At 37.6% G+C, this 11,038-nt stretch overlaps 1 protein-coding gene and 2 non-coding genes across 6 annotated transcripts; 1 reads left to right on the plus strand and 2 right to left on the minus strand.

Moving 5' to 3' along the window:
* The first annotated feature begins 504 nt into the window (after nucleotides 1–504).
* On the plus strand, nucleotides 505–8,932 carry LOC140886170 (protein SET DOMAIN GROUP 40). Of its 4 annotated transcripts, XM_073292676.1 has the most exons (6): nucleotides 505–696; nucleotides 799–949; nucleotides 7,003–7,134; nucleotides 7,268–7,408; nucleotides 7,610–7,903; nucleotides 8,217–8,932. In XM_073292676.1, the coding sequence occupies exons 1-6, from the start codon at nucleotides 551–553 to the stop codon at nucleotides 8,841–8,843; spliced, it is 1,491 nt and encodes a 496-aa protein (XP_073148777.1). In that variant the 5' UTR covers nucleotides 505–550; the 3' UTR covers nucleotides 8,844–8,932. The 4 variants fall into 4 exon arrangements, with proteins under 4 accessions (XP_073148777.1, XP_073148778.1, XP_073148775.1 ...); XM_073292677.1 differs by lacking the exon at nucleotides 7,610–7,903 and having other exon boundaries at nucleotides 507–696; XM_073292674.1 differs by lacking the exons at nucleotides 505–696; nucleotides 7,003–7,134; nucleotides 7,268–7,408; nucleotides 7,610–7,903; nucleotides 8,217–8,932 and adding an exon at nucleotides 1,576–6,996 and having other exon boundaries at nucleotides 807–957.
* Nucleotides 8,933–9,859: 927 nt separating this feature from the next.
* Nucleotides 9,860–9,964, minus strand: LOC140893653 (small nucleolar RNA Z103). Its single transcript, XR_012153246.1, has one exon. It is a non-coding gene; the product is annotated as a small nucleolar RNA Z103 (small nucleolar RNA).
* Nucleotides 9,965–10,394: 430 nt separating this feature from the next.
* On the minus strand, nucleotides 10,395–10,503 carry LOC140893654 (small nucleolar RNA Z103). The gene has a single exon (XR_012153247.1). It is a non-coding gene; the product is annotated as a small nucleolar RNA Z103 (small nucleolar RNA).
* Between the last annotated feature and the right edge of the window lie 535 nt (nucleotides 10,504–11,038).

An 11,038-nucleotide genomic window follows, 5' to 3' on the forward strand; every position in this document is an offset into this window, starting at 1 on the left:
ATAGTAAAAGATACTGATATATGTTAGAGGGCAAAAACTTCTATGAGACGGTCTCAAGGGTCATATTTATGAGACGGATCTTTTATATGGGTTTATCCATTAAAAAATATTAAAATTTATGTCAAAAGTATTATTTATTATTATAAATATGGGTAGAATTGACCCGTTTCACGGATGAGACCGTCTCACAAGAATATTACTAATGTTAGAGAATGTTACTAATGTTAGAGATATGTGAAAATTATTGAAGAAAATAAAGAATCTATCTATTAAAAAAATAGCTTGAAAAATTGTGCTAATAGCAATTTCTTCAACTTTCAGTCATTTTTCAAATGAAAAGTTGGCCAAATTATCCCTATCCAATGGAAGATACAAACATAAGAAGCTCGAGCTAATCAAATCAGTCTTAAAATTTGTTAATTTTAAGCCTAAATTGAGTAATTCCCTAAATCAACCTAATTTTATTTAAAACATTATTTAAAATAATTACCATTTCATATAAATAAATTATTCAGAGGTTACACTTGCAGAAACCTGGTGAGAGCGAGACATGGAAGAAGAAAAGGAAGCAAATCTCAGAAACTTTTTGGAGTGGGCTGCATCGCTTGGGATCTCTGATTCACCCGATCCCCGCTCCCCTTCTCCTTCTTGTCTCGGCCATTCTCTCTCCATTTCCCATTTCCCACAAGCCGGCGGGTAGAAAACTCTACTCAGCTCTATATCAGTAGTTCAAACCTGAATCGTACATTAATATGCAAGTAATTTGATGTAAATAAGAGTAATATTGTGCTTATGCAGGAGGGGTTTTGCCGCAGTGCGTGATATAAAGAAGGGCGAGTTAATTCTGAGAGTTCCGAAGGCTGCGTTGCTGACTGCTGATGCTGTAATTAGCAAAGAATACAAGTTATCTGCTGCTCTGGACAAATACCCATTACTTTCTTCTACTCAGGTATTCAGGTTAATGTCCGATTCTTAAATTTATTTTTTAGTGCTTTTTGGTGGAACGCTTTTGTGGGTTTACTGAGTGGACCTGATTGTTAGGGGCTTTATATGATGTATTTTCTGATGTGCAGTTTTCATTTAGATGGTGTTTCGAGTATAACTGAGATCATGAATAAAAGATTCTTGGTTTAGATTTTTTGAAACCTTGCTGTTGTGCAGACTTTGAGAGTTACTGTATATAAAAGCATTTGGGGCGAAAGGCGGTGTTTTTAAGAAAACCTCACTTGTTTTCAGAGGTATTTGGATGATGAATAACTACTTAAAAATTGTGTTTTTTTGTCTTGTGCATCACGTTCTCTTTTTCAAAGATTCTAATCACTACTCTATCAACAAAAGATTGTATCTTTTTCCCAAGAAAAGCACTTAATACACCCTGTATTAATATACCCTTCTAATATCAAGTGCTGTTGTGTCCAAAATGGCCGTTCATTTTTGGCTGAAACAAAGAACTATAACTTCAAGTTTATTCACTCGACATGGGTATTTGATTTCCTTCTGATTTACTATTTCATCGAATTTTGAGTGAAGCATGTCAGCAATTAATAAAATAATAAAGAAAAGAAGTGTTGGCAGCATGTGGCAGGGAGGTGGCAGCAAGTGTTGGCAAATGAGGCGGTAGATGACAATACATTAAAGCCAAATGTACGAATTCCTTCTGATGTTTGTGCGCGGAGGGGGCTCTATAAATAGAGCTCCCCACTTTCTGAAGAAAGCATCCCAACACAGAGTTCATTTCTCAGTTTAAAGCATTCAAGTAATTTTGAGTGTATTTCTATAATATTTGTGAGATAGGTTTTCTCCTGTATTAAGAGTGTGTGTGTCTCTTTGGAAACACAGAGAGAGGTTGTAATTCTCCAAATATTATAGTGGAATCTTTTGGTCTTGCCCGTGGTTTTTACCCTAATAATTTTTGGGGGTTTTCCACGTAAATCTTACTGTCTATTTATTCTTCAATTTACATAGTTTCTATCTCGTGATGCCGCACCTGGAACCAACAAGTGGTATAAGAGCCTTGGCATAAAATTTCTTAAAATTCTGAGTATGCTCTGTGGTTGCAGCTTTGACTGATCTTCCACATCAGAAAAGATTTTTTGAAGATTTTATAAGGCAGGATTCTTGTAGTCTAAGATGACGGCAAAATACGAGATAGAAAAGTTCAATGAGAGCAATTTTTTGGTGTGGAAATTGAAGGTGCAAGCAATTCTAACAAAAGAGCGTTGCTTGGCAGCTATTGAAGATAGACCGGCGGACGCCACGGACGATCAAAAGTGGAATGAGATGAATCACAATGCTGTTGCCAATTTGCACTTGGCTATAGCAGATGAAGTTTTGTCTAAGTATCTCTGAAATAAAAAGCGCAAAAGTTGTTTGGGATACTCTGACAAAATTGTACGAGGTCAAGTCACTACACAACAAGATTTTCCTAAAAAGAAAGCTTTATACTCTTCGGATGGCGGAATCCTCATCGATGACCGACCATATCAATACACTGAATACTCTGTTTCCCCGGCTCACGTCTACGGGGCATAAAATAGAGGAAAAAGAACGTGCGGAACTTCTACTTCAAAGTCTACCAGATTCATACGATCAGCTCATCATCAATGTTACCAACAATGTTCTTTCGGATAATTTAAATTTTGACGACGTCTTAACTGCGGTTCTTGGAGAAGAGAGTCGTCGAAGGAACAAGGAAGATAGGTTGGCAACGTCGAAGCAAGCAGAGGTTTTACCGATGACGAGAGGAAGATTGACGGAGCGTGACTCCAGTGGGAGCCACAGATATGGTAGATCCAAGTCAAGAAGTAAGAAGAAGAATATTTACTGCTTTAAATGTGGCGGTAAAGGGCACTTCAAGAGAGAGTGTACGAAGAGCATCGATAAGGGATCTCAAGGAAATGTGGCCAGTACGTCAGGCGGTGGTGAAATATTATTCAGCGAAGCAGCAACGGTTGCGGAAGGCAGACACAAATTTTGTGATGCGTGAATTATGGATTCAGGAGCGACGTGGCATATGACGTCAAGGAGAGAATGGTTTGATCAGTATGAACCAGTCTCAGGAGGATCTGTATTCATGGGAAATGATCATGCCTTGGAAATCGCTGGGGTCGGTACCATAAAAATCAAAATGTTTGATGGTACTATTCGCACCATACAGGAGGTACGACATGTGAAGGGTCTGACAAAAAATCTTTTGTCTTTGGGGCAATTGGATGATATTGGGTGCAAAACCCGTATCGAAAAAGGGATCATGAAGATTGTGAAAGGCGCGCTTGTGGTTATGAAGGCGAAAAAGGTTGCTGCAAATCTTTATGTATTGTTGGGGGAAACACACAAAGAAGCGGAACTAGCTGTTGCATCAATTGGTTCGGGAGAAGAATCAACAGTGTTGTGGCATAGAAAGCTTGGACATATGTCAGAACGAGGAATGAAGATTCTCTCTGAACGGAAGCTGTTGCCAGGGCTTACAAAAGTGACTTTACCCTTTTGTGAGCATTGTGTTACCAGTAAACAACACAGATTGAAGTTTGGCACGTCTACTGCCAAGAGCAAAGGAATATTGGAGCTGATTCATTCTGATGTTTGGCAAGCACCGATGGTATCCCTAGGAGGAGCGAGATACTTTGTCTCGTTCATTGATGATTTCTCTACGAGATGTTGGGTGTATCCAATCAAGAAGAAGTCAAATGTTTTCGAAGTCTTCAAAGTTTTCAAAGCACGGGTTGAACTTGATTCTGATAAGAAAATCAAGTGTTTGAGGACTGACAATGGAGGAGAATATACCAGTGATGAATTTGATGCATTCTGTCAGCATGAGGGCATCAAAAGACAGTTCACGACGGCTTACACGCCTCAACAGAATGGAGTGGCGGAGCGGATGAACAGAACTTTGTTGGACAGAACAAGGGCCATGTTGAGTAATGCGGGTCTACCAAAGTCATTTTGGGCAGAAGCAGTCAAAACCGCTTCTTACATCATCAATCGTTCTCCTTCAGTGGCGATTGATTTGAAGACTCCGATGGAGGTGTGGACTGGCAAGCCAGCTGATTATTCTCGGTTACATACATTTGGAAGTCCGGTGTACGTTTTGTACAATGAGCAAGAAAGATCGAAGTTGGATTTCAAATCCAGAAAGTGTATCTTCTTGGGCTATGCTGATGGAGTAAAGGGGTTTCGCTTGTGGGATCCTACTGTCCACAAGCTTATCATCAGCAGGGATGTTATCTTCGAGGAAGATAAAGTGAAGGGAGACAAAGGCATACTGAATTCAAAAACTACTATCATTCAGGTGGAAAATAAGACAGACAAAGATCAAGTTTCTTGTGAAGCAGTACCAGAGCACGAAGAACAAGAACCAGTTGAGTCTGAGGTTTCCAAAGTGAGGCAGTCAACTCGAGAGAGAAGACCACCAGGTTGGCTTTCAGATTATGTCACTGAAAGCAACATTGCATATTGTCTATTAACAGAGGATGGTGAGTCATCGAGTTTCCATGAGGCTACTCAAAGCTCGGATGTATCCTTGTGGATGACAGCGATGCAGGAAGAATTGGAAGCATTGGACAGAAACAAAACTTGGAATCTTGTTACACTACCACGAGGGAGGAAAGCTATCGGTAACAGATGGGTCTATAAGATCAAGCGTGATGGCAATAACCAAGTGGAGCGGTATCGTGCGAGATTGGTTGTCAAAGGGTACGCTCAGAAAGAAGGAATTGACTTCAATGAGATATTTTCTCCTGTGGTTCGACTTTCAACAGTCAGGGTAGTATTGGCATTGTGTGCGGTGTTTAACCTACATCTAGAACAGTTAGATGTGAAAACGGCATTTCTTCATGACGATCTTGAAGAAGAAATCTATATGCTCCAGCCAGAAGGTTTTGCAGAAAAGGGCAAAGAGAACTTGGTTTGCAGGTTGAACAAATCTCTGTACGGTCTCAAACAGGCGCCGAGGTGTTGGTACAAGAGATTTGATTTCTATATCATGAGCCTTGGGTACAACAGACTCAGTGCAGACCCTTGTACGTATTTCAAGAGGTCTGGTGATAATGATTATATCATTTTATTGTTGTACATGGACGACATGTTGGTAGCAGGCCCCAACAAAGATCGGGTCCAAGAATTGAAGGCACAGTTGGCTAGGGAATTTGATATGAAGGACTTGGGACCAGCAAACAAGATTCTAGGGATGCAAGTTCACCGAGACAGAAGCAACAGGAAGATTTGGCTTTCCCAGAAAAATTATTTGAAGAAAGTCTTGCAACGCTTCAACATGCAAGATAGTAAGCCAGTTTCAACCCCTCTTCCTATTAACTTCAAGTTATCTTCTGAGATGTGTCCTAGCAGTGAAGCAGAGAAGATGGAGATGTCTCGAGTACCGTATGCATCAGCAGTGGTGAGTTTAATGTTCGCCATGATTTGTACAAGACCAGATATTGCACAAGCAGTGGGAGCAGTCAGTCGATATATGACAAATCCTGGACAAGAGCATTGGAGCACGGTTAAGAGGATCCTTGGATACATTAAGGGTACCTCAAAAGCTGCATTATGTTTTGGAGGATCAGATTTTACACTCAGGGGCTATGTGGATTCAGACTACGCAGGTGATCCAGATAAGAGAAAATCTACTACTGGTTATGTGTTTACAGTTGCAGGAGGTGCAGTCAGCTGGGTTTCAAAACTGCAAACAGTTGTGGCATTATCTACAACGGAGGCAGAATACATGGCAGCTACTCAAGCTTGCAAGGAGGCAATATGGATTAAAAGGTTATTGGAGGAGCTTGGGCACAAACAAGAAAAGATTCCTCTGTTTTGTGACAGTCAGAGTGCCTTGCACATTGCAAGGAATCCAGTCTTTCATTCCAGGACTAAACACATTGGAGTACAATTTCACTTTGTACGGGAAGTAGTAGAGGAAGGAAGTGTGGACATGCTGAAGATCCATACGAAGGATAACATAGCTGATATTCTGACCAAGCCAGTGAGCACGGAGAAGTTTGAATGGTGTAGATCCTCAAGTGGCCTCGCAGAAACGTAAGCAGCGGGAATGACAAGATTGAAAGGATATGTGGAGATGTGTTTGATTCTCAATCAAATCTCCAAGTGAGAGAAATGTCAGCAATTAATAAAATAATAAAGAAAAGAAGTGTTGGCAGCATGTGGCAGGAGGTGGCAGCAAGTGTTGGCAAATGAGGCGGTAGATGACAATACATTAAAGCCAAATGTACGATAAATATTGAAGAAAAATTCAATATAGAATTTTCCTTCTGATGTTTGTGCGCGGAGGGGGCTCTATAAATAGAGCTCCCCACTTTCTGAAGAAAGCATCCCAACACAGAGTTCATTTCTCAGTTTAAAGCATTCAAGTAATTTTGAGTGTATTTCTATAATATTTGTGAGATAGGTTTTCTCCTGTATTAAGAGAGTGTGTGTCTCTTTGGAAACACAGAGAGAGGTTGTAATTCTCCAAATATTATAGTGGAATCTTTTGGTCTTGCCCGTGGTTTTTACCCTAATAATTTTTGGGGGTTTTCCACGTAAATCTTACTGTCTATTTATTCTTCAATTTACATAGTTTCTATCTCGTGATGCCGCACCTGAAACCAACAAAGCATACTTCATGTTCACTTATCAGAAGTGGAGTATATATTTTCAAGATTACTGAGTCTGAAGGAATTATGATTATAGATTGAGCGGAAAATGGAATGAAGAATGGCTTTTTACATGTACAATTGATCAAGAAAGATAGATTGGGGAACAGTAGCAATCAAATTGAGGAAAACACTTTACAGCTTTAAACGAGGATTTAGTTCAGCCTATTCAAAAATTTGTCCATTACTTCACTTGTCATTGTCTATTCGTCTCGCTTGCCCTGAAAAAACTTGCACAGAACAATTGAGCTATGTTAATTGATGAATTCATGCTTCATGTCTGCAATTCCACTCCCGCTAATTGATTAACATTGACAAATCATTGGATGCTGGTTATAATTTTTACATGGTTCAGATATTGTCCATTGCTTTATTACATGAAGTGAGCAAGGGAAGGAGTTCTTGGTGGTACCCTTACATAACACAGATACCTCGAAGTTATGACTTGCTCTTTAATTTTAACCAGTTAGAGATAGAAGCTTTACAGGTAAGTTTGCTCTTTGATACAGTTTTTGTCAGTATTAAGTATTAACCCGAACTTTGTTCACGAATCTGTTTACCTACTGTGATCACACTTCAGATGAAATATTTTTATGCAAAGATAGTATAATGACTTCTAGATAGATGATGCAATCTGGACTACAGAGAAGGCCGTTCACAAATGTAAAATGGAGTGGGAAGAAGCTAGTCCCCTTATGAGTGAATTGCATCTCAAGCCTCAGTTTGTGACGTATCAGGCATGGCTATGGGCTTCTGCGACTGTGAGTTTTTATATCAATTGGTTCTTGTAGACTTTTTCATCCATTTCCTCACTTCCATAGATAGTTTACACCCTTATCATCTTCATTCAATATTTTCAGTAAAAGATATGATGGATTGGTGTCTGTAGTATACTTGCAACAAGTGTGACCTTTTTAGCCTGGAAAAATCTTAATCTGAAATTCCTTATACACTTTTTGAAGATATCATCACGGACCATGTATATACCTTGGAATACTGCGGGGTGCTTATGCCCTGTGGGAGATTTCTTTAATTATGCCCCACCTGGAGAAGAATCTGATGATTCAGGAAATTCAAGTACTTGTGGGAGTGACTCTTTTTCAAACACTCTCTCTTCCTGCGAAGGAGACACAAATACATTTTCAACTCAAGAGCTGATTGAAGAAAACCAAGATAGGTTGATAGATGCTGGTTATAGTGAAACAGCTTCTAGTTATTGCTTTTACGCTAGAATAAATTATACGAGAGGAGATCAGGTATATAAGTTTACTTTTTTCAACATCTTTAGACTTCAGAATTTGTATGTGTTCGTGTTTCAAGAAACTGTGTGGGGGCGCTCATAAAAAAATGAAGTGATATATGACCTTTTTCCTGAATTTTTTTTTATTATCAACAATAGATTTCAAGAATGCCATTGTTAAAAGTTTCGAGAATTTTGCAAGATGAATATTGTAATGCTAGCATGGAAACTTGAAGAAATATGTGGTTGAATGACATGAATTCAGAACACAATTATTGTTTGTCGGATGAGCATAACTACAGTTTATAACATATTTTTCTTGCGTGCAGGTTCTTCTAAGCTACGGCACATACACAAATCTGGAGCTTCTTGAACACTATGGATTCCTTCTCCATGAAAACCCAAGCGACAAAGCGTTTATCCCCTTAGAACCTGAAATGTTCTCCCTTTATAACGGGCAAAGAGAATCACTCTACATTTCTCATGATGGGAAACCGTCCTTTTCGCTACTCATGACTGCTCGTTTGTGGGTGACCCCTCGTAGCAAACGCAAATCGATTAAACACATCGTTTGCTCAGGTTTTCAAATTTCGGTGGAAAATGAGGAGTTTGTCTTGAAATGGATAGTGGAGAAATGTCGCCTATTGTTAAGTGGTTACGCTACTTCAATAGAAGAAGACGAGCTACTGCTCTGTAGTCTCGAGGAAATTCAAAATTATAACAAGTTGTCGGAGAATAGAGAGGCATCAGCTGCTCCAAAAGATGAAATCTGGCGCATCTTGGAGAGTAACAATGTGGAGAGAGGTGAACTTTGTGGCAAGCTGAATATTTCTCTAAAGACAAGAAGGTCCATTGATAGGTGGAAATTAGCTGTTCAGTGGAGACGTAATTACAAGAAGATTTTATTTAATTGCATTTCACAATGTGATAAGATACTGGACATTAATTTTTGTTAAGAAGGTAAATTATTTACGAATCTAACCAACTTATATTGACAATATATTGTTTCTTTTTCGTGTTTAATTAAAACCAGTAATTTTCGTTATGTTTATATATTTATATAATCAATAAATATTTAAAATTAACAAAATAAAATTGAAAGACTATATTTAGTAGATATAGCAATGTTTTTAAAACTTGAATTATCTATTAAATTTTATATTTATTATTAATCTAACATTTTATTTAATTTGTCTTAAAATAATTAAAATTATAATAAATATTAAAAACGCTTTTTCATACTTAAATTTTTTTAAGCTCATTTAAGCTCAAAAAGAACATCCACGCTGCTGCGCTCCACGCTTTTTTAAAGTTTGGTAAATAATAATATTTATTGTAGTATAATAAAAGAGAACTCTAGGTGACTTTTTCGTTTTGCGATCCATAACCATCATCCTTGATCAAATTAATTTGAAAAATATGAAGAAAATGTAACGTCACTCATAAAACAAGGTGAAAAACTTGGATCTTAATTGTTGGAATTTCAAAAGGAGTACAAATCTGGTCGTTTACAATAACAATAACAAAATCCTACTTCGGTTTATCAACCATTTCACGGGATCACCGCTTCGATCCAACAAGTAATAGGAATAATGTCCTTGCCACCATAACCTTGCCATAATCCGATCAAAGGAATAATGTCCATGCCAATGGTTCATGCCACCATAAGCTTTGCATAACCCAACCTTGATCATACCAAAATTCTGAAAGACAAAAGCAAAAAGTACAGAGCAACATAGCATATGATATCAAAATTCGGTAGAACCCTAAACATATTTTCCTGCAAAATGACACCAATTCTTTCAAGATTGTTCCAAAAAGGTCAATTTTTCCAAATAAATATCCATCAGTTTTTTTTTACCAAACATATCATATCAATATTAACAATACACAGACAAATTATTGTATATGTCAATGCTTTAATCAATCTTTTAACATTCAAAAAAATAAAAAAAATAAATCCAAATACAAGATGGATCAGAAATCTGGCTTGATTTTCTCCCAAAGGGAGAAAAAACATAAGAGCGCTCAGTAATTTCAGCGTCGAATCATCTGGGGAAATATTCATCACTTCCATCTAAAATATTGGACTACTTTTAAAAATATGATCTAATAAGCATCGAGATTCAAGAGAAAACTCTTAAAAAGTTAAAACAAAAAAAGGTTAAATCAAAATCTGAACTATACTCAAATGATAAATTAATAACCTTTCCAAATAATTACTGCTAAGAAGCGGCTCTAAATTTTTGGAGGGTGTTAAACAACTATCAAGAATTCCAAAGTCAAAATGATAAAAATCCAAAGGTTTAATTTATCCAGAAAGATATTATGAATCGAACAGTTAAATCGATTTCAATCATCTGGCGAAATAATCCTCGGTCATTTTCAATAATAAAAAAAACCTTCACTCAAACCGAAGAGTTCCTACCACAAATTTCAATCTGTTCAATGCAACACAAGTACAAAACTTTATCGAAAACAAATGCAATGCTAAATCAAAAGCAGAGATGGATCAGAATTCTGGCTTGAATTTCCTCCCAGAAAGGAAGGAAAAATCGAAATAGCGCTCAGTAATTTCAGCGTCGAATCATCTGGGGAAATATTCATCACTTCCATCTCTTTATCAAAGCATAAAATCAAATAACCAAAAAAAAATTAGAGTTTCACCGCTTCTGATTCAGTAAATCTCCTCTTGATCTTTAAAGAAAAAGGGGATTTGTTGGAAAAACAGAAACGGTGGAGGATAATTTAGCGCCGTCTCATACGTAACGCCGATGGATCTACTCGGAGCGCCCGTAATCAGTAATCGACGCAAGACAAATCTTTGAAGATGTTTGGAACAAAGGGAGTGGAGCATATGTATATATAGGATGAAAGGAGGGAGGGGAGGCGAGGCGAGGCGAGGCACGGCTACAGCTAGGGTTTTTCTCAAAACCCTAATTTGAGAATGAAGAATATCGCTAACGCTTTATAATATTTTAGCGACTTTTGTTTTTTGGGTTCTAGTAACCGCGTTTTGTGGCAAACAAGACAACTTTGTTTTTAAAAAATTCGGAAAAACTTCAATTTTGATTTTGTATGTTTGCTATTTTGTGATTTCGGTCATTTATATTTTTATATTTTAGGGGGTGTATTGGTTGTATACTTTTAA

Source organism: Henckelia pumila, chromosome 3 (genome assembly GCF_033568475.1).
Source record: "Henckelia pumila isolate YLH828 chromosome 3, ASM3356847v2, whole genome shotgun sequence".
In the NCBI taxonomy this organism is placed as follows: domain Eukaryota; kingdom Viridiplantae; phylum Streptophyta; class Magnoliopsida; order Lamiales; family Gesneriaceae; genus Henckelia; species Henckelia pumila.

Coding starts and splice junctions, on each gene's coding strand:
- LOC140886170 (XM_073292674.1), top strand. CDS start 2,990: ATGGATTCAGGAGCGACGTGGCATATGACGTCAAGGAGAGAATGGTTT.